The sequence below is a fragment of the Carlito syrichta genome, unplaced genomic scaffold (assembly GCF_000164805.1).
Source record: "Carlito syrichta isolate Samal-C Ts95f unplaced genomic scaffold, Tarsius_syrichta-2.0.1 Scaffold304560, whole genome shotgun sequence".
Taxonomy (NCBI): domain Eukaryota; kingdom Metazoa; phylum Chordata; class Mammalia; order Primates; family Tarsiidae; genus Carlito; species Carlito syrichta.
In genome coordinates, this window is record NW_007248656.1 from 33,285 (window position 1) to 56,686 (window position 23,402).

At 42.2% G+C, this 23,402-nt stretch overlaps 1 protein-coding gene across 2 annotated transcripts in view; it reads left to right on the forward strand.

Moving 5' to 3' along the window:
• Positions 1-1,774: 1,774 nt before the first annotated feature.
• LRRC27 (leucine rich repeat containing 27) overlaps positions 1,775-23,402 on the forward strand; it is a 51,603-nt gene continuing 29,975 nt past the window's right edge. The window contains exons 1-4 of one of the 2 annotated variants that reach the window (XM_008060221.2): positions 1,778-2,032; positions 5,945-6,075; positions 10,707-10,765; positions 21,227-21,379. In XM_008060221.2, coding sequence (XP_008058412.1) covers positions 1,826-2,032; positions 5,945-6,075; positions 10,707-10,765; positions 21,227-21,379 — 550 coding nt within the window. In that variant the 5' untranslated portion in view covers positions 1,778-1,825. Of the gene's footprint in view, positions 2,033-5,944; positions 6,076-10,706; positions 10,766-21,226; positions 21,380-23,402 lie in introns of both variants that reach the window. The other variant, XM_008060222.1, reaches the window with a different exon arrangement.

The window sequence follows — 23,402 nt, forward strand, 5'->3', positions numbered from 1 at the left end:
GGGCGTGTAGGCCCCAGGGTCGTCGGGGCAGCTCGGCCTCGTCCGGATGGGGAAATCGAGGCCAGGTGCGCGAGGGCGGGGGGCGAGCACTTGCCGTCAGCCTCGGCCGCCCTGCGGAGCCCGCACTGCCCAGTTCACGTGTGAGTCCGGCTTGTTGGGTCAGTCTTGGTTTGAGGGCGTTTTCCCTGTTCAGAGGCCAGTAGGAGGCTGAAGCCCCCCTCCTCCCCCTGACGTTCGGCGAGTCGGAGGAAATGACTGGGCTACCAAAGGCCTGGAGCTCTCCGTGGAATGCAGGCTACCTGGGGTCTGACACTGCGTCCAGATCTTGCAGACCTGGTTCTAGTGCAGCCTCTACCTCCCCAGTTTAACTGTGACCGTGGGGCAGCTCCCTAGCTGATCCACCTTCCTCATCCCTAAAATAGGAGTGAAATATACATACACTCATAGCCATCATTGGGTGTTGAGTAAGATTTGTGTTAAATGAATGGGTGTGTGTAGAACTTGCGTTGACTGTGATTGCTGAATAGCTTGTTTGGGAATTGCAAGTGGAACAGTGCCTCACTGGATGAGATTTTGGTGAACAACAGCTTTTGGGTTTTTTTTTGAGTTGGAGTCTCACTCGGTCGCCCAGACTGGAGGGCAGCGGCCGCTCCCGGCCACCGCAGCCTCGACCTGCCGGGCTCCGGCGATCCTTCCGCCTCAGCCTTCCGAGTAGCCGGAATTACAAGCATGCGCTACCACGCCCGACTGATTTTTTGATTTATTGTAGAGATGAGGTCTCGCTACCCAGGCGGGTCTCGAACCTGCGGGCTCAGGCAATCCACTCACCTCAGCCTCCCAAAGCGCGGGATTACAGGCTGAGCCACCGAGCCCGGCTAACAACAGTTCTTAAATTTCGTGTTGAGAAAAAGGATTGCTAGCCGGGCTCGGTGGCTCAGCCTGTAATCCCGCGCCTTGGGAGGCTGAGATGAGTGGATTGCCTGAGTCCGCGGGTTCGAGACCTGCCTGGGCAATTTGGTGAGACCTCATCTCTAGAATAAATCAAAAAATTAGCCGGGCGTGGTAGCACGCACCTGTAGTTCCAGCTACTTGGAAGGCTGAGGCAGAAGGATCTCCGGAGCCTAGCAGGTCGAGGCTGCGGTGGCCAGGAGCGGCCACTGCACTCCAGTCTGGGCAACAGAGTGAGACTCCAACTCAAAAAAAAAAAAAAAAAAAAAGGACTGCTGAACAACTAAAATTCAAGATTCCAAAATAACAGTTTGTTTGGTTTTTTTCCTAGTGCCTAACCTGGTGCTAGTTAGACTTAGCCACTGGGCTACAATGGCAAACAAATGGCAGGATTCCTGGCCTTAAGGAACTAAAAATATAGTTCAGAACGAAGCGCAGCAGAGATAAGAAACAGTGCAAACTTTTACGATCCCTGTCCCCCCCTACCAGTTTAGGGAAGGGTTATAGTTAGTTTATAGACTTTAAAATGTTCTGATCAGTTTACATTCCCAAAATAATTATTCCTATTGTGCATTTTTGCGTTTTCTAGAAGTCAAAGGTTAAATCTTGGAACTCTGTGGTGTAAAGAGAGCAGATAATTTTAATCTGAACCTTCTTGTATTCCAGTTTTTTACAAATTTAAAAGGCAAAATTATGATGCTGTTCATTAAAATTGATAGCTTTTTGAATACGTTAAAGCATTGCCGATCTGCCACATAGCTGCTTCATTTCACCTGTGAGTGTGTCAGTGTAATTAGTTGTTTCTATGTCCCCCCCCCGGTATCTTCAGGTGATTCCAGACGGAGAAGGATGAGCTGCAGTCACCGGAGGATTACAGATGGAGGGAAGTGCCTCCTGCCTTCTTCCCTCTGGGGCTGCTGATCCAGAGGAGGGTGCCGGTCCACCCAAGAGCTTGCCTGCTTCCCCGTGCAAAGATGTTCACAAGGGCATCGAAGGGATCTTCTTTTCCACCTCACCAGTTTTGGACTTGAGTCAAAGTGGTCTGTGCCATTTGGGAGAAGTCTTCAGAATCCCCAACCTTCAGGCAAGTGGGGCTACTTCTCAGGATGTTTGTATGTAGGTACCCAGGCTTTATTTGCAGGCTTTTTCTCTCTGGAAGTGATACATTGTAGAAGGCAATAGAGGAATGGTTAACTCTTGTTTCACATGCTGGTCACAACAAAATGGGAAATTCAGTATGGCGACCAAACGATGGAAATAGTGCATCTGTTTAGATGAGGGAGCTTGTTCTCTGTGGGTGTCTCTCTCAGGAAAGTCTCAGGCACGTAAAGCCCATGGTAGAAACAATCGCTAAACACGCCCTTGTCTCTTATTTAAAACACAAAACACTTAAAGAAAATCAGGCAGTATTAAAGCAGTTAAAAACTCTTTTTCGCGCCTACAACTTTGCTAATGTCACACACTGATGTTGCTTTGTGCCGGCCCCTTCTCCAGATCAGTCCCTCGTGGATGCTGTCTTCTCCCTGTGAGAAAGGCTCTGTGAGAGCACAGCGTTGATGGTAGACAGATGAAGACTCCCCCCGCAGTGCCTGTCCCTGCCTGGGTCACAGAATTTTGTCAAACCTCATTTGATTTCATCTGGAATCTGGGGATGATAATGTTTTCATGACTTATTTTAAGAATGAAATGGTAACATGTAAAGCACTGTCTGAAACACTGGTACAAAGTGAGAGCAGAGAATTTTATGTCGATGGACATTTTTATAAAAGCTCCATACTTAGATTTTCAGTGACTGCCTGCACAACTAAGCCCTACACTTGCCTTGTCTTTGCTGTCAGGGCCAGGGCTGGTCTTGCTTGTCTCTTCATGCTGACCTCTAAGTGTCAGTCACTGGTCACAGGGTACCCACCACATCAGGGCCCCGCTTATGCCTGGTCACTTCTAATGAAGCAGATGCCCTCAACTCTGAATAAGGAATCTAGCAGAGTCCTGAGGCTTATGTTGCCTTTATGCATTAAGGGAGAAGGGGGAGTCCTTCAAGCTTAATAAACTTCATGGCCAGGCACAGCGGCTCATGCCTATAATCACAGCACTTTGGGAGGCCAAGGTGGGAGGATTGCTTGAACCAAGGAGTTTGAGACCAGCCTAGGCAACCTAGCAAGACCTCGTCTCTACAAAAAAAATTTTTAAAAATTAGCTGGGTGTAGTGGCACGTGTCTGTAATCCCAGCACTTTGGGAGGCTGAGGTAGAAGAATCACCTGAGCCCTTGAGGTCAAGGCTGCTATAAGCAGTGATTGTGCCTTTGCACTCCAGCCTGAGTGACAGAGTGAGACCCCAACTTAAAAAAAAAAAAGAAACTTTATGACTGTTTATACCTTTCAGAAGACAGATGTCAATATACATTTTATTACCATGGTAACATCTTTAAGTGAGGTAACTGCTGAGTTGTAGACTTTCAGGGGTTTTGATTTGCATTTTGCAGTGGTGGCAGCTGTCTCTGGACTTATAGATAGCACCTCCAGAGACACTCATACTCATGGAATACAGAAAGCCCCTGCCTTCACATGGGCCCCAGGACCTAAGAGAAAGGATGGAACCAATTTACTGTTTCCCACAACCAGCTCTGAGACACAGGTGTGCCGTGTGCCTAGAGGTACTGGGAAGGAAGGAAGAGCATCTTATCTTCCTGCTATTCCCTTTACTGGCATTGAGGAGGACCTGTGGTTTTGAAGCTGAGCACTAGAATTAGTTTGCACAGAGGAGAGAGCAGGCGTGAGAAGCTTACAACCTCCTCTCCTGCAAAGGGCCGGGAAGGGTAACACATGGAGGCACACATGCATGTACGTGGGATGTGCACATGTGTGTGTGTGTGGAGGAACACACTGCACCTGTAATTACCAGGCTGCGTTTTGGAGACCGTGGCAGCTGCCAGCAGGCAGTGATGCTGGCAACTTCCTAAGAGATACAAGATGCTGTTTTCCATTCCTTTATAAAGAATGTGATTTTTCTAATCAGGATTTCTCAGGTTGGAAGCTGTGAATGATTTTGATTTGGGGGCCTAACCAGAGGTGCAGTTGGGACCAGGATGGCACTTGATTGTACTCAGTGTGTTTTTCAAAAGAAAAAGTAATATGATTGTAGCAGTTGAGACTTACATGGCACACTCTAGTGTGCCCTGTGAAGTAGGTCCTGTCACCTCATTTTACAGAGGAAGACACTGGGGCACAGAGAGGTTCAGGAACTTGCACAAGGTTACACAGCTAGAAGGTTTCAAAACCTAGATTTGAACCCAGTGCCTCTGAACAGCTGTTTCTACTGCCTTGGTAAATATGGATATAGATATAAATATATCTTATATATATAACAGATATGACGATTCTAATGAAGGCATTTTAAAAATTATAGTATTGCCACGTTGTGACTGTAAAATTTTATATATATATAATATATATATATTTATATATATGTAAATGCATATATATATGCATTTACTTGGCTAAAGTTAGTATATATTTTTCATCTTCTATCGTTTCTTATCTATGGTGGTGACATAGAAATATCACCCAGTACTGGCATAAAGATAGACATATAGATCATTGGAGGAGAATAGAAAGCCCTAAAAGAAACTCACATATGCTGTCAATTGATTTAAGCAATGGTGCCAGAACCATTTCTTGAGGAAAGAGTAGTCTTCGACAAATGGTGCTCGGAAACTTGGATGTCAGGTAGCAGAATAATCAAGTTACTTTATGCATACAAAAATTAACTCAACAAGGACCAAAAACCTTCTGGTGGAATGTAAAAGGTGCAGCCACTGTGGAAAAGAGTTTGGAAGCTCCTTAAAAAGTTCAACATAGAATTCAGAAATTCCACTTCTAGGTATATATCCCCAAGAAGTGGAAGCAAAAACTTGAACAGATATTTGAACACCAGTGTCCATAGCAGTATTATATACAGTAGCCACAACTGGAAACAACCTAAATGTCCCCACCCCCGCCAGAGATGACTGGATATGCAAAATGTGGTGTATATATACAATGGAATATTATTTAGACTTATACAGAGATTGCATTTAGCTCTATGCTATGACATAAATGAACCGTAAAATATGCTAAGTAAAAGAAACCAAGATCAAAAGGATGGATGCTGTGTGATTCCACTTTTATGAAGTACCTAAAATAGACAAATTCAGAGACAAAAAGTGGATTAGAGGTTACCAGGTGCTGGGGAAGGAGGAGTGAAATGCTATTGCTTAATGAGTACACAGTTTCTGTTTAGAACATTGAAAATTTTCTGGAGTTAGATTATTGCGATGCTTTCACAATTTTGTAAATTTACTTGATGTCACTGATTGTACAGTCAAAAATAATGAAAATAAATTGTATGTCATATCTTACTTTAATAAAAAGAAAAACATAATTTTAATTAAAAAAAAAAGAAATATCACTTAGTCGATGTATCAAACTGTTCCTGAAATTATGGCTACCGAGATTATTTTTGTGTGCCTGTTGATCATAGATAACACTATAGCAAACATTTCTGTCTTCTGGTGCTCTCTTAATTATTGACTTAGGGATGCCTCCCTGGGACCAGACTGGGCTCTTCCTGTTCACTCAGTGAGCCAGCAGTTACTGGGGCGCTGAGTGCCAGGTGCTGCAGTGGGTAATGGGGAAAGAGCCCAGACCAGGGAGGCCTAGGGATTAAGTTTGCTGTCGAGGGATATTTGATAGAAAAAGTAACGTGTTCAGTCATCTGTGTGAACTGTTCAGGAAGTCACTCCCAGCTCTGAGAACCACCAGATGGAGTCCTGGCTCTTTTCTTTCTGATTGTCTTATCTGTTTAAATTCTCCAAGGGTAAAATATTATGGGTTTTTTAAAAAAATTGATATATATGTGGTTGTGATTGTTAGTTCTTTTGGAAATGCTTTTTGATGTATCGTTTTAAAATTTAGTTGATTGACAAAACATTCTCTGATTCTCTTTTTTCTGTGAAAGCAATTGCATCTGCAAAGGAATGCCCTCTGCACGATTCCGAAAGATTTCTTTCAGTTACTGCCAAACCTTACTTGGCTAGACCTCCGGTACAATAGAATTAAGGTGCTTCCTTCTGGGATTGGATCTCACAAGTAAGTTGTATGTCTCTGTTTCCAGATTTTTAAAAAATTATCTCTTTCTAGTGTGTAAGTACCTGTTCTTTTGCTGCTTGGCCTATACTCTGTTGAATTTTTACTTCAGAATAGAGGTAGTGAATAGTCTTTTTAAAGCCAGCTAAGAGATGCAATGGCATAATGTACCAAGTGCACAGGACTGTAACTGTAACATGGGATATATTTTGCCATAAAGAATGCCAGTTGCCACAGAGTCTTTGCTGGGCAGTCCGTGCCGTTTTTGTAACAGCTGATTCCATCTCTGACTCTCCTCGTGTGAAGCTGCCTGAAAGTCAGAATACTTCTGATCCATTAAAACCAACCACTCTGCTCTTGAGGGCTCCTATGCTGTCCGTTCTGGTTTCTGGTAAATAACGAGAAATTCGTCTCTCTTTGGAAAACTGGGGACCCCCAAGCAAATAGCATGTGCTATCCTGCCACCTTCCCACTGCTCTGATTCCAAGGGTTTCCTTGCACTCCCACTTGTAGTGTGTCGTCGGACTGCCATGTCTCCCTTCCTCTTCCTCACCCAGGCTCTTCCCCAGCAGCCCTGCCTCACTGCTGTCTCCTCCATTCCTGAGTCCTGTCCTTCAGTGTCCACATCCTTGGTGCCAGTGCTTTGAAGCTTCTGAAACCCTCATGCCCCTGGCCTCTTTTGATAAACATGTAAGACCCTCTTCTAATGTGAACCTGGGCAACGGGAAATGCACATGCAAAGACCCTCAGGGGGGTATGTGCTTGCTGGGTACAGGCCATAGGAGGGAGGCCGGTGTGGTGAGGAGAGAGTCTAGCGAGGGGCGGCCAGGGCTCAGAGGCTGCGGCCCCCTCTTGGGTTTTACCTTAAAGGAAATGGGAGTCACAGAGGGTTGGAGTGGAGGGCCAGCATCAGACTTGGCTTTAGAATCACTCTGTGAGGAGAGGAGGCCTCGGGGTGAGGGTAGGGGCAGGGAGACCGGCTGGGGCTGCTCAGCAGCCCATGCAAGAGGGGCAGCCAGGCTTGGCCGGCCGCAGCAGGTCCTCGGTTGGACTCGAGAGCTGGCGAGATGCGGGTGGATGTGGGGTGTGAGGAGGAAGGGCATCCAGAGCGCCCGCAGTTCCTGTGTGAGGAATCGTGTCACCAGAGTGCCACGGTGGCCACCCTGAAGGCGCAGAGTGGAGGCTTGCAGGAGGTCCTTCGCTTGCCCTGAGCTCAGTGGGTTTGAAAATGCTTTTTAGGAAGTCAGTATATTTTGCCACATGTAATAGAGGAGAAAGTGCCCGTGTCACGTGCCCTGTGGTCTCCTGGCTCTGGGAAGCAGCTGATCCAGTGAGAAGCTGGTGTCTCAAACAGGTGGAAACACAACCAGGAGCGTCCTCCTGGAGCACCCAGGGACTTTGGGCACACAAAGGGAAGAGTGCTCTCAGACTCTAGCCTGGTGTGCTTGCCTGCCCTGCCGGGCCAGCCAGCTGCAAGGCCGGAGCTAGACCAGAGCCGCATGCTCTGGGGCCTTTCCACCCTGTCCTCACAACTTGACACCGGGGCCTCAGGACTCTTCTGGGCCTGTGGTTCAGAGTGGTTTGGGAGGGACTTCTTCCTCATAAGATCATCGTCTTCTGAATTTAAAGTAACTGAGTGCTTTTCATTCACAAATTGTTTTAGCCTTAGCACTCATTTCTGGAGAGTAATTGCTACTCAAAGGGTAAGAGGAGACAAAAGCCTATTCCCATAGCTGCTCTTCTTTTCCTAAAATAAGTGTACAGTTCTTAAATTTTGGATTTCTTTGATTTTGCTGGTCAAAGCCAGCTGCTTAATGTTGTTTAGGATATAATTTTGCCTGTAATTATAACCCCGTATATCATTAAAATTAGATCAGAAGAGCTGAAACATATTACTAAGAAATTTTAAGTAATTATGGGCTTATTAGAAACTTTAAATTTTTCAAAAAATAGAATTAAAACAATGACAGTACTAATGTTCCTTCCCTTCTCAATGCCTTGGGTGTGTCACCTTGCTAGCAGAGAGAAAACTTGGAAAATGAAGATCAGTTCCTTTGCCTCCTTGGGCAAACAGGTCCGATTTGGTGTATACATTTATATGTACTAATTAAAATCAGGGAAATTAAATAATCAATGAGTAAACTTTGAGTTACGGTATTTAAGAGATTAACATTTATAAACGTGCACAAGAATATTTAAATAATATTATTACATAAGGTAGAAAAAAATCCCTGATGGACTTCCAAGTTAATAGTTGGCAAACAACACCCTCCTTCCACCCCACAGGCAAAGCCCAACCCACCACCACACAAGTGGGCTAGAACCTTCCTGGCTTTGAAGAAGGCCTGGCATTGGAGAGGCTGAAGGCATATTGCCGCCTCTGCTGCCCTCCTTGGCATCTGGAGGTCTCTGTTGGCCTTAAGAGAGCAGATGCTGTCCTTGTTGGTGTTTTTATATTAGAAAAATTAGAAGGGGACTAAACCAAAAACAAGCTGTAGTAATGACACTGAAAGGATCCACCTCTGTGCATACCAAGAAATTTACCTTGTGAAGTTTATTCCCTAACAACTTCAAATAGCAAGAACAATCCAAGAGAGTAAGTGGAGAGAAAATTGTCCAGTCTTTAAGGATCTGGTTTTCATCTGGGGATGCCAGTCAAAAAATTAGACTTGATTTAGATGAGTTACTTACCAGGGTCTCAATTTTGTATCTGTGAAATTTTATGTATATCTTCCCTTACAAATCTCTGAGGCTCTGGTCAGCTATGATGTTGGATTTTAATTTTTTCACATTCTGAGGCAGAATGAGACTTCAGATGACTCCACTCTCGAAAGCGTGGCTTAATTTATGGAATCTGTTGCATGGGCCCAGCTGTCTGTTGCATGCGACTGGTTCTCTCTGAGAAAGAAGCCTTTGGGGGAAGGAAAGCTACAGATGCAGAGCCTAGAGGAGTTCACACTCCAGGGGGGCCAGGTTCCCACATCCAGCCTCAACGAGTCAAGACCATATGTGGTTCTGGTGATACCGCAATAAATGGAAAAGCAGGTGTGGACTTTCTCTGGGGTCATGTGCCGTGCAGCAGTGGGGCCTTCTCTGCGGTGGCAGACAGTTGTCCCTGGGCACAGAGCAGCTGGCTGTACCCGGCCCAGAACCCCTGAGCCTTCCTGAACTCAGCACAGCTCTCTCTTGCAGTGTTGGCGTGACCGGAGGGTAGGGCAGCCATGGCGACACATGGTGCAGTGATTTTCAGCAATTCTTCCTCCAAGTCTCTTGGTGAAGCCCAGCGTGCAGCAGGTGTGGGATGGACAGGTGTCAGGAGTCCTGCCCTCTTCCTGGGTGTCCATGAGAAAGGGACCTTCGGGCCCCTGGGCTGAGCACACACCAAAGGGGCCAGTGTGTTGGCGGTCTTTTTTATGCCAGATTTGAGCTTGTGATCCTGAAGTGTAAAAGAGAAAGAGGAAATGATCTGACGATACAGTCTTAATAACTAAACGTGAAAATCAAGAAGTATAGTAGAATAGAAGGTACAAGGTAGAATTTAATAGAAAAGATTAATTTTTCCATCATTTAACTAGTAAATTTTTGCTGGGTGACTTTTATCTGTCCATGTATCTATGATATATTTTGTGCTGTATTTTACAAGGGATGTTAACAAGTGATCAACGAAAGGAGGGTTCTAAAGTCAAATAGGCTTCAGAATTGCTGCCTCAGTCACATTTCCTCCACTGAGACTTCTCAGAGTCCCTGATTAGCTCTAAGCTTGTTGGGATACACTGTGCAATAGAAGTCTCTCTCATGTTTTTGACTATAAAGAACTTTTTTCACATAGCATCTTAAAACACTAAGATTCCTCACAACACATCATGGGAAATTAATATACAGTGGTGTTGTAACTAGAAGATATGGAAGCAGGGGTTCTTTGCCTAGGGCAGTTTTGTTTTGTTGTGTCGTGTTGTGTTTGGAGTTAGAGTCTCACTCTGTCGCCCAGGTTGGAGTACAGTGGCACACTCACGGCCACCCCAGCATCGACCTGCTAGGCTCTGGCAACGCTTCCACCTCAACCTTCCAAGTAGCCAAAACGACAGGCATACGCTACCACGCCTGGCTAATTTTTTATTTTATTGTAGAGACGAGGTCTCGCCAAGTTTCCCGGGCTGGTCTCAAACCTGCGGGCTCAGGCAATCCACGCGCCTCGGCCTCCCAAAGTGCTGGGATTACAGGTTGAGCCACCGAGCTCGGCCTTAGGGCAGTTTGTACCCAGGAGACCACTGGCAACTCTGGAGACATTTATGGTTCTCACAACTAGGGGGTTGGTGTTACCACTGGCATTTAATGGAGAAAGGTTGGAGAAGCTTTAGAATACTGCAATGCATGGGGCAGCCCGAACAACCAAGAATTGCCTGGTCCCAGATGTCAGTAGTGCCAAGGCTGAGAGATCCTCACCTGGATCTTCACACCGACAGCAGTATTTGCTAATGGCAAGAGTCTACACGTGTTCATGTTGTACATTTATGTGTGTTTGTATTGAAGTTGCCCCTAAAAGAGATGAAAAATGAGGAAATATGATGGTCTATTTTGGGGGTGGTCATTTAATTATGTTTTTATAAAATGTTTTGTTTTGTTTTGTTTTGAAGGCATTTGAAAACTTTGCTTTTAGAAAGAAATCCTATCAAAATGTTACCTGTGGAGCTGGGTAAGTGCTAAAACAATGCAAGCTGATTTTATAACACTGTATTTTAAAGTTTGCCAGACCCTGTAATGAAAATGTCAGGCTTGGCACAGGAAGGTACACTAAATATCTTTAAAACTTTTTCTCCTATTCTAGATAATATAGCTTTCCAGTGCTGTTACTGTTACGACATGTGTTGTACATCTAGAAGTGTGACATGGAAGCACTGTGTAAGGGTTAACAGAGCTGCAGGGAACCTATGCTCCCACACACACCCCTATGGACCCTGTGTCTCTCTCCTACTGCATTTCTCTTGCCTTCCTGGGAAGTTTTATTACTTATGTACCCAAACAATATGTTGTTTAAAGCACCCTCATTTTGAACTTTCAATAAGTTGAATCATGCCATGTGTTCTTGGTGATTTGCTTTTTTTGCTTACACTATGAGTTTGAGATTTATCCATGTGGACATGTATAACTACATCATTCATTTCTGTTCATTTTCCCTGCCATACATAAGGAAGAGGAAAAAGATAATTTTGTTTATTATGCATCTGCTTTGTATCATAGATTTCTACTCTATATTGTTTTTGTCTGTTTTCTTTAGGTTTGGTTTGCTGTTTCTCTTTTTCTAGCTTATTGAGTTGGAAGCTTAGATGATTAATTTTAAATCATTCTTTTTTTTTTTTTTTGAGTTGGAGTCTTACTCTGTCACCCAGACTGGAGTGCAGTGGCCGCTCCTGGCCACTGCAGCCTCGACCTGCTGGGTTCCGGCGATCCTTCCGCCTCAGCCTTCCAAGTAGCTGGAACTACAGGCGAGCACGCTACCACGCCCAGCTAATTTTTTGATTTATTGTAGAGATGAGGTCTTGCCAAGTTGCCCAGGCGGGTCTCGAACCTGTGGGCTCAGGCAATCCACTCACCTCAGCCTCCCAAAGCATGGGATTACAGGCTGAGCCACTGAGCCCTACTTAAATCTTTCTTTTTTAATATATGTGTTTAATTTCCCTCTAAACACTGCCTTAACTGCATTTCACATGCTTTGACATAGTATTTTTATCATTTGGCTCAAAATGTTTTCTAGGTATACTTTTATCCATGGGCTCTTTAAAAGTGTGCTGCTAATTTTTAAAAAAATTAGAGATTTTTCTGATTATCTTTCTGTTATTGAGTTCTAATTAATACCACCGTGGTCTTAATTTAATCCCATAATAACATACTGTGTGATTTTACTTATTTGAAACTTGTTGAGACTTGCTTTCTGGCCCAGATCTGTCCTCTCCTGATGAAAATAACTTTGTACACCTGAAAGAATGTGTATTCTTTTTCTTTTTTTTTTGAGTTGGAGTCTCACTCTGACGCCCAGACTGGAGTGCGGTGGCCACTCCCGGCCACTGCAGCCTCGACCTGCTGGGCTCCGGCAATCCTTCCACCTCAGCCTTCCAAGTAGCTGGAACTACAGGCACGCGCTACCACGCCCGGTTAATTTCTTTATTTATTATAGAGATGAGGTCTTGCCAAGTTGCCCAGGTGGGTCATGAACCCACGGGCTCAGGCAATCCACTCACCTCGGCTTCCCAAAGCGTGGGATTACAGGCTGAGCCACTGAGCCTGGCCAAGAATGTGTATTCTTTTTTTTTTTTAGTTGGAGTCTCACTCTGTCACCCAGACTGGAGTTCAGTGGCCGCTCCCGGCCACCACAGCCTCGACCTGCTGGGCTCCGGCGATCCTTCCGCCTCAGCCTTCCTAGCAGCTGGAACTACCGGCGCACGCTACCACGCCCGGCTAATTTTTTTGATTTATTGTAGAGATGAGGTCTCGCCAAGTTGCCCAGGTGGGTCTCGAACCCACGGGCTCGGCAATCCACTCACCTCAACCTCCCAAAGCGTGGGATTATAGGCTGAGCCACTGAGCCCAGCTGAATGTGTATTCTTAAACTGTTATTTGGTGTAGTGTTCTGTATATTCAGTTAGATCAAGTTGGTTAATCATGTTTAAATTGTCTATATCCGTGATTTTTTTTTTTTTTGTCTTTTTGTACTGTCAGTAACTGAAGACGTATATTAAAATCTTCCATTATGACTATGGATTTGTCTACCTTTCCTTTTAGATCTGTCAATTTTTGCCATATATATTTTGATGTTATGTTACTAGTCAATTAAAAATTTAGGATTTTGATTTTTTCTGTTTAATTTACTCCTACTATTATGAAATTCTATTTCTAATGACACTAGTTCCTTTTGGTTAATATTTGCAAGACATGTCCTTGTCTATATTTCTACTTTCAAGCTCTTTGTGTCCTTATATCTAAGGTCTATCTCTTGTAAAAAAGACATGAGTTGAGTCTTGCTTTTTTATCCAGTTTGACTGTTTGTCTTTCCGTTGGTATGTTCATACCATTTCCGTTTAAAGTAAGTACTAAGATAGTTGGCCATAAGTGTGTTATCCTTTAGTTTTCTATTTTTTCAATCTGTTGTTTCTTTATTCATCCTTTCTTACTTTCTTTTGAATTAATCTATTATTTTTAAATGTTTATTTTTTATTTTTTTTATTTGTTTTTGAGTTGGAGTCTCACTCTGTCGCCCAGACTGGAGTGCACTGGCCGCTCCCGGCCACCGCAGCCTCGACCTGCTGGGCTCCGGCGATCCTTCCGCCTCAGCCTTCCAAGTAGCTGGAATTACAGACATGCGCTACCACGCCCGCTGATTTTTTGATTTATTGTAGAGATGAGATCTCGCTGCCAGGTGGGTCTCAAACCCGCGGGCTCAGGCAGTCCACTCACCTCAGCCTCCCAAAGGTGCAGGATTATAGGCTGAGCCACCGAGCCCGGCTTTAATTGTTTATTTTTAATAAACTTTGTAAGTTACCTTTTGAATTGTATTTACCACCCCAATAATATTTTACTGTTTGCTTAACCTACCCATCTTTATCTGCTGTGGTTTGAATGTTTGTCCCATCCAGATCTCATGTTGAAATTTAATTGCCATTGCCACGTAACAGTATTAAGAGGCAAGTAGCCCATGTGGGCCTCACCGTCATGGGTATGATTGCTGCCATTATAAAAGGGCAAGTTCAACCTCCTCTTGTTCTCTCTTTTCCTCCTGCCATGAGATGACAAAGCAGAAAGGCCCTTACCAGATGCCAGCCCCTAGATCTTGGATGTCCCAGATTCTAGAACCGTGAGCCAATAAATTTGTGTTTATTATAAATTACCCAGTCTCAGGCATTCTGTTATAGCAGCACAAAGGACTAAGATACCATCCTTTTTAGTCTATTAGCCCCATTTTAAATGTTTATTTATTTGGTTTTTTTGAGTCAGAGTTACACTTTGTAATTCAGGCTGGAGTGTAGTGACGTGATCATGGCTTATTGAAGCCTCAACCTACTGGGCTTGGGTGATTCTTCTACCTTAGCCTCCCGAGGAGATGGGACTATAGGCATGTACCACCAGTCCTAGCTAATTTTTAAAATTTTTTTGTAGAGCCAAGGTCTCACTATGTTGCCCAGGCTGGTTCTCGAACTCCTGGGCTTCTCCTGCCTTGGCCTCCCAAAGTGCTGGGATTACAGGCCATTTTTTAAAATAAAGTTTTAATTTTTGAATAATTTTACATTTGCAGAAAAGTTGCATAGATAAATCAGAGAGTTTCTATATACTCATTACCTAATTTCTCCTAACATTAGCATCTTACATCATCATGGTGCAAAACTAAGAAGCCAACCTGGATAATTATTATTAACTAAACTCCAGGCTGTTTTCTCATTTTACCAGTTTTTATGCTAATAGTGTTTCTTTTTTAACAGCTTTATTAAGGATATATACTATACAATTCACCCATTTAAAGTATACAACTGCTTTTTGTGTATTTATAGAATTGTGCATTTTTCCCACAATTTCAGAAAATTTTCACCATTCCAAAATGAAACCCCACATAAAAAAACTTATTTTTGTATGTTGACCTTGTATCCTGTAACCTTGCTGGATAGTTTTTTATTTTATTTTATTTTTATTTAAAAAATGTGGGACACAATTCATGCTTAGTTGTACAAGTGGTCATCGTGCAGGTAAAGTTTGGGCCTCCCTTTGGTCTCTGCTTCCCCTGGTTTGAGATCAGGTATCCTTATGATGTTATGTTTCCCTCCCTCCTCCCTCTTCTGGCACGAACTCATTTATTAGTTTAAATTTTTTTTTAGTGGATTCTTTAGAATTTTCTATACAGGATCATGTAATCTATTAAATGAGGTAGTTTTATTTCTTCATTTCTGATCTATGTGACTTTTATTTCTTTTTTATTCTTGCCTAATTTCCCTGGCTAGAACATCTAGTACAGTGTCAAACAGAAGTGACAAGAACCACTCTTTTTATTCCTGATTTATGGAAAGCATCCAGTTATTTACCATGACGTATGATGCCAGGCGTATGTTTTTCACAGATTCCCTTTATCAGATTAAGAAGGTTTCCTTGTGGTCTTAGTTTGTTGAATGTTCTTTATTGTATGAGAGTTTTGAATATCAGATGCTTTTATGTATCTACTGAGATGATCTGTGGGTGGGTTTTGTCTTTTCTATTGATTTGGTGTATTACATTAATTGAATTTCAAATGTCATACCAACTTTGCAATGCTGGGATAAATTCTACTTGATCATAGTGTATAATTCTTTTTATATATTGCTGTATTTGATTGACTAATATTTTGTTGAGGGTGTGTGTCTAACAACAGATATTGTTCTGTAGTCTCTTATGATATCTTTGATTTTGTATCAAGATAATACTGGCTTCATAGAATTAGTTGAGAAGTGTTTCCTCCTATTCTATTCTTGGTACTAGGTTGCATGCAGTGGCTCATGCCTGTAATCCCAGCACTTTGGGAGACTGAGGCAGGAGGATTGCTTGAGGCTGGGAGTTTGATTTCATCCTGGGCAACATAGCAAGGCCCTGTCTCTACCAAAAAATAAATAATTAGCCAATGTGGTGGCATATGCCTGTAGTCACAGCTACTTGGGAGACTGAGGCTGGAGGAGCCCTTGAACCCAGGAGTTTACTTTCCTGTTGCTGCTTTAATAAATTGCCACAGACATGGTGGCTCAAGACAACACACATTTATTCTCTTATAGTTAAGGAGCTCAGAAGTCTGAAACGAGTTTCACTAGGCTCAAATCAGTGTGCCCACAGGGCTGAGTTCTCTCCAGTTGCCCTTGGGGAAACTGTTTGTCTTTTCTGGCTTCTAAGCTACGTTCCTAATCTTTCTTGACTGGTGGCCTCTTCCATCCACAAAGATAGTGATATAACTTTGTCTCATCACCTTCCCTCCTAGTGTTGTCTCTCTCTTGAGGACACCTGTGATTACATTTAGGCCCCCACCTGTGTAATCCAAGCTAATCTCCCCTTTTCAAGATCCTTGGTTTAATCACTTCCTCCAAGGTCCTTTTGCCATATAAAGGTAACATTCACAAGTCCCAAAAATTAGGACCTGGATATCTTGGACCATTCTTCAGCTGCTGTATTGGTTGTAATCTATTTAGGGCTTCTCTTTCTTCTCGAGTCAGTTTTGGTGGCGTGTGCATTTCTAAGAATTTGCCTACTTCGTCGCACGATCTAATCTGTTGCCGTGCAGTTGTTCATAGCACGGCCTTTTCATTCTTGGTGCTTCTGTAAGGGCTGATTTAATTAATGTTCCCTGTTCATTTCTGATCTTGCTAGTTTGAGTCTTCTATTTTTATTGGTAAATCAAAGTATAAGTTTATTAATTTTGTTGCTCTTTCTGAAGAAACAAATTTTATTTTGTTTTTTATTAGTTTTCTGTTATATGTTTAATTGATTTTCACTCTAAGCCTTATTATTTCCTTGTTTCAACTTGCTTTGGATTAAGTTACAATGAAATGCACAAATCCTATTATGTAAGTGAATTTTGAAAAGCACATCTGATTGTATAATCTGGTCTCCAGTCAAAATATAGAACATAACTATCACCCTAGGGAGATCTCTCATGCCCCTTCCTAGTTAATGCCCTCACTCTACCACTAGAGTCAACCACTCACCTGATTTTTTTTTTTACCATAGATGAGTTTTTTCCCTTTTCAGAACTTCATATTAATTGAGTCACACAGTATATACTCATTTTAAGACTCCTATCATTCAACAGAATGCTTTTGAGACTCATCCATGTTGTTGCATGTATCAGCAGTCTGTTCTTTTTCATTGCTGGGTGCTATTTTGTTGTGTGAGTATTCCACAGTTGTTTTGCTGTAACCCATTCTCTTGATGAACTCTGAAGTTTCTCTAGTTTCGTTTTAAGCTAGTATGAATAAAACTACTATGAACACTATGTACAAATTTTTTGTGGACATATGTTTTCATGTCCCTTGGATTAACATCTAGGAGTGGAATTGCTGTATCTTAAGTAGACATTCTTAATAGGAAATTGACAGACTTTTTTCAAAGTGGTTGTACCATGCTAAATACCCATCCACAGTATATGAGAGTTCCAGTTGCTCCACATCCTCACCAGCATTTGGTGTTGTAATTCTTTTTATTTTGGGTATTCTGATGGGTGTGTAGCGGTACTTCATTGTGGCTTTAATATGCATTTCTCTGATGGCTAATGATGTTGAACTTTGTCGTGTGCCTGTTGAACATTCAGCACATATAGTATGGCCATGTCAACCTTTTTATGCTTGCTTTTTGCATATGAGTGTATGTTTTTTCCTTCTTTTACTTTCAACTTACCTGTGTTTAAACTACCTATATTTATAATACATTGCCAGTAGGCAGTCTATATTTGGATTTTACTTTTTTAATCCAATCTGGCAATCTCTGTTTTTTGTTTTTGTGTTTTTTTTGAGTTGGGGTCTTACTCAGATTGGGGTTGCTCAGATTGGAGTGCAGTGGCACGCTCCTGGCCACTGCAGCCTCGACCTGCTGGGCTCTGGTGATCCTTCCGCTTCAGCCTTCCAAGTAGCTGGAACTACAGGCGCTCGCTACCACACCTGGCTAATTTTTTGATTTATTGTAGAGATGAGGTCTCGCCAGGTTGTCCGGGTGGGTCTCGAACCCATGGGCTCAGGCAATCCACTCACCTCGGCCTCCCAAAGCATGGGATTACAGGCTGAGCCACTGACCCAGCTTGGTTTTCCTTCAAAATCTTATTTTAAAAAATAAAACTGAATTCTACCCTTGTATCAGTGTATTATTAATACTAAACCTAAGTTCAGTAAAACCTGATAAATAGATCCATTGAATCTCAATCAGCTTTGCCCATACAAAGTAAGATTTCCATAAACTTTTTCTAACCTCTTACAATGTTTCCCATTCTCTTTATTTTCCCAACATTCTATGTTTATTCAGTTTTATCTATCATTTTTATTCCTTCAATTTAAAACAACCTTAAAAACATCTAAACTAGGCAAAATTACTTTTCTTTAACAAAAATCACATTCCCCGTACCTTCTTTATAACCTTCCTTATCAAAAACATCCTACTTTCCTTAAATACTTTGTATATAGAATAGTTTCTCTTATATCTAGTAGTTTTAATTACAGACACTAATTACACTGTTAACCCTTAGTAACCCTGATTGTCAGTGAAAAATACCCAGGAAGTAAGCAGTTTGAATTGTGATATACAAGAGCTGAGCCTAGGACATAGTACAGAGCTGTGGAGCCAATGCCTGGAGGATTCAGCTCCTCCAGCATGGCTAGGAAGCACAGCTAGGCCAGGGAGGGCAAGGCTGTGCTGGAGACACACATGTTTCTTAGGCTCACCATGACCACTTGTCTAGACCTCAGAATCTGATGACTCCACATCACAGCCATATGCTCACAGATAAACCAAACAAATGTAAAACTAGCACAGAAACAAGTTTTATTACCTTAAAACATCTATCAGAGACACAGTATACGTCTGTCCAACCAGTAGGCCCAGGCAAAAATGTCTAAAATTCTTAAGATATTTGTATATGAATTTGAAAAGCATTTTGACTAGTTAATTTATGAGTATTCATTTATTTATGTCAATTTGGTACCATATAGACAACAGACAGACATATATACATGTGTACATAAAAGTACAGACTTCGCGACCCGCCTGGGCAACTTGACGAGACCGCATCTCTACAATAAATCAAACTTAACCGGGCGTGGTAGCGCGCGCCTGTAGTTCCAGCTACTTGGAAGGCTGAAGCGAAAGAATCGCCGGAGCCCAGCAGGTCGAGGCTGCGGTGACCTGGAGCAGCCACTGCACTCCAGTCTGGGCAACAGAGTAAGACTCCAACTCAAAAAAAAAAAAAAAAGCAAAAACAAATAGAAAGTACAGACAATAAGATTTTAAGCTTTGATTTTAAAATCTTAGCCATGAGTCAGGTAAAACTCACTAGCTTAAAAGAACAGTTGGGGCTGGGTATAGTGGTTCATACCTATACATCCAAGCACTTTGGGAGGCTAAGGAGAATTGCTTGAGGCCAAGAGTTCAAGACCAGTCTGGGCAACATAGCAAGACCCTGTCTCTACAATAAAATAAAATCAGCCTGGCATTGTGGCATTCATCTGTGGTCCTAGCTACTTGAGGGGCTGAGACAGGAAGATTGCTTGAGCCTAGGAGTTTAAGGCTGCAGTGAGCTATGATTGCACTCTATACTCCAACCTGAGTGACAGAGTGAGACCCTATCTCTAAATACAAAAACAAAAAACAGCAAAAAAAATGAAAGAACAGTTGGATTAAATTGTGTCTTTGTAAATGAAACAAGTTATGACTAAAGCCCCTACAGAGTTTTAGAGAAAGCAGGTTAGCAAACTTACATCTCAAGAGATGGAGAAAAAAAAATTTGAGTATGTTAGAAGATTAAAAATCAATAAGGTAACACAGCACTATAAGAATTCATCACAGAATTTTATAAGGAGACCAATTTCATTTAGATGAGTAGTTTCTACTTTTTAAAAATTTTATTTTATTTTATCTTAAAGATATGAGATACAATTCAGGATTAGGTATACAAATGGACATCGTACAGGTAAAGTTTGGGCCTCCCTTTGGTCCCCACTTTGCCTGGTTTGAGATCAGATACCCTTATTGATGTTGTGTCCCCACCCCCACCCTGGCAGTGTCCCGCTACTGCCAATCCCTTTCTTAGAGTATTACGGTAAATGTTCAGGGTCCACTTATGCGTGAGAACATATGGTACTCTGTTTTTTGTTTCTGTGGTAGATCACTGAGTATGATAGACTCTAAATCCATCCAAGTTGCTGCAAAGTCCATATGTTTGTCCTTCTTTATGGCTACATAATATTCCATCGTGTATATGTACCAATTTTTTTTATCCAGTCCAGTTTCAGTGGGTAGCACAGTTGGTTCCATGTTTCTGCTATTGTGAATAGTGCTGCAATAAACATCCATGTGCAGATATCTTTTTTGTGGAATGATTTGCATTCCTCTGGGTATATTCCCTGTAGAGGAATTACTGGGTCATGTGGAAGGTCAATTTTTAGTTCTTTTAGAAATCACCACACGGTTTTCCATAGAGGTTGAACTAGCTTGCATTCCCACTAACAGTGTAGATGTGTTCCCTTTTCTCCACATCTTCACCAGCATCAGTTGTTGTTTGGCAGCTTCTACTTTATTCTCCATTTTCCAGCAGGACCACTGAGATCAGGGATTAATGAACAAGGCCAACAAAGCATTTGCAGTTTTTTAGGACCTGATACTATGTATGCAAAAAAGCAAGGATAGCTGGAAGGTAGAATATCTGGATCTCCAAAAATCAAGAATCTGCCTTTTACATTGAATCCTGGGCTCCCCTAAAAGATGCTGTAGGGCTGGGCCCTAGCAATGTTTCCATACGGCACTTCGCATCGCCCTGAGGCTGGTGGCCGCCCAGCACAGGTTGGCCTCCTGATCAGTCTGTGCACCACGGAAGTCTTATTCCTCAGGGACGAATGTTTCCATGGTCTCCAAGCATTCAGATAATCTGTTTTTATTGGCATTTCATATTTGCTGAGGCAGTTTATTGTATTTTCCTCTAATCATTTAAACATGACTTTCTTCATTTCCTTGAATGTGTTTAAGTGGCAGCTTTGAAGTCTGTTAAACCCTACATCTGAGCCTGCCCATAGAGAGTTTGTTATCTCCTTATTTCCTGAGTATAGTCAGTTTCCTTTACTTTGCATGTCTTGCAGTTTTTACATTGAAAATGGGCATTTTAGATAATATAGTATTTACCAGTTTTGTATTCTAAATTTTGCCTGGTTATTATTGCTGCTTCTGTTTTGTTTGTTTGTTTATTTATTTATTTGTAACTAGCCTGGTCTTAATTTGTAGAACCTGTCTCCCCAGCAGAGTTAGTTTTAAAGCAGATCTTGTACGTCTGTCATATCATTTGATCCCAAATGCTGATAGAATAATTTTTTTTTAATGTGAAAACAGTTACAGTTATGTCTTTCTTGTTTTCATTCCATGGAACATTATGTAAAATTATGGTAGTTTTTCTTCTGTATTACAGGGAAAGTGACCACTCTAAAAGCATTGAACTTAAGACATTGCCCTCTGGAATTCCCTCCTCAGCTTGTTTTGCAGAAGGGATTGGTAGCTATCCAGACCTTCCTGCGGATCTGTGCAGTAGAGCACTCCCTTTGCAGAGATTTGACTTCTCAAGGTTTGTAGATCTATGATTTATGACAAGATACGTGAAAACCGAAGTTAGAACTTTTTAAAAATCAGGAAAGAACCTGTCTTCTCTTTATGGAAGGTCATGGGAAGAGGAGCCTCATGTTGTCCTCTGCTGAGCTTACGTAGCATACCAAATTTCCATGCTGACCCAGTCAGCTCTGTCTTTCCCTTGATTGTGTTCATGAATTTACATCTCAGTGCCCATTAAAGATCTTATCTCTAGCGGATTTTGATAAAAGTTCGTGGGATCAATAGCACAATGAAATATCTCTTATTCTTAGCTAGATACAGATAATTAGCATAAAATGGCTTTATAAACATGTTTTGTTCTACCACCTTTTGGGTGGGTACTAGCTAAACTATTCCACTTTTTCAACATACCAGCCAGCTAGGTGTTTTCAAATGCTCGTGATATGTCCTGACCTCGTGTAGGCATTGTAGTTACACTCAGAAAAGTAAAGCAAAATTGCAATAAAGGAGAATCATAATGAATGCCCACCAGAAAAGTAAATACTTTGAAACATTAACTTCAGAATACCTAAAATGTTACTATTTAAGACATACTTTCTATACTTAAATGAAATGCATATGTTTGAAACTATTACCAGCTGTGGGTTCTTAGGCTGTCCTGTAGTAGAAATTGACGTGAGACAAACAGTTCCCACACAAGGCTTTATTTGGTGGCTTGTATAAGGGAGACAGCTCAGGAGGAAGAGTCCTGTGGCTGGCTCCCTGAAGGAGACTTATGGCATAAGGGAAGGGGCTTATTTTTAACTTTGTATTTTGCAATGATTTCAAACTCAAAAAAAAAGTTGCAAGGATGGTACAGAGAAGTTGATGGGCGCTGCACACTCAATAGTGCAGCCGCTGCTGCTGGCCACAGGCGCCTGACTGCTTCCTTTCCTCTCAAGGTCTGAGTGTGCATGCGCATTCCCTAAAACAGTTGAGAGAAACTCCAGGCATCCTGCTCCTTCACCCTCAGATGGAGGTAACACACACATAACCACAGTCCGTTCATCAAAACCAGGAGTGTCTCACTGATAACTTCCATCAGCCACTTAACAGGCTTTCCTCACACCTGGTCAAATGTCCTAATAATGTCATTCACTAGATTTTTCCTAGCCTGGGATCTAATCCAGGATCAAGTAGTACATCCACTTTCCTATTCCTTTAGTCTCCTTCAATCTGGAGCAGGTCCTTGAGGACTAAACTCTAGCCTTTTTGTCTTCTCTCTTGCCAAAGTCCTAACTAGGGGACTTGGAGAGTCATGCCCTATTAAGTCTCATTGGGCTGGTTTTTAGGCCTATATAATAAGGCTTACTTTCTAACATGCTGGCATGACATCATATAACAGATTAAGAAGGAAATAAAAAATATTTTATTACCCTGTAAAGCCACCTCTTGAAGAAATTCGCATCTGTATGGAATCTCCTTCCCCAAGATCCCCAGAGGAACTAGATATTTGCTGTCTATTTTCTCTCAGGGCTACTGCCTATGAAGCTTCATCTGTATATCAAGAAAACTTAACTTCCTCAAGCAGCCCCTTATCTTAAGTGACATTTCTTTCACTGATTTCAAATTCCTTAGAGAAAATCTTTAAATCCACCTATGACCTGCAAGGCCCCCTCCCCCAAGAAGTCCCACCTTCCTGCGCCAAACCAGTGTGAATCCCACATGTATTGATTTATGGCTTTTCCAACCTCTGTCTTCCTGAGATATGTATATAACCAACTGCAGTTCAACTATAGTAGGCTTATGGTCTCAGGAACCCTTGGGATGGTGCCACAGGCCTAGGTCACTCACATTTGGCTCAGATTCAACCTTCTTAAATATTCTGCAGACTTAGATGTCTTTCATCAAAACCGTCAACTTCTCTCTTTTATGACACTCTTCCACTGGGGTCTGTCCATATCTCCATGAACTCCCTGCATCCCAGACCCAGTTGTGCCCAACAGCTCTTCCCTCCATCCTGCTCATCCTGGCTGTCTCCAGGCCCCTACTCTTGTCTC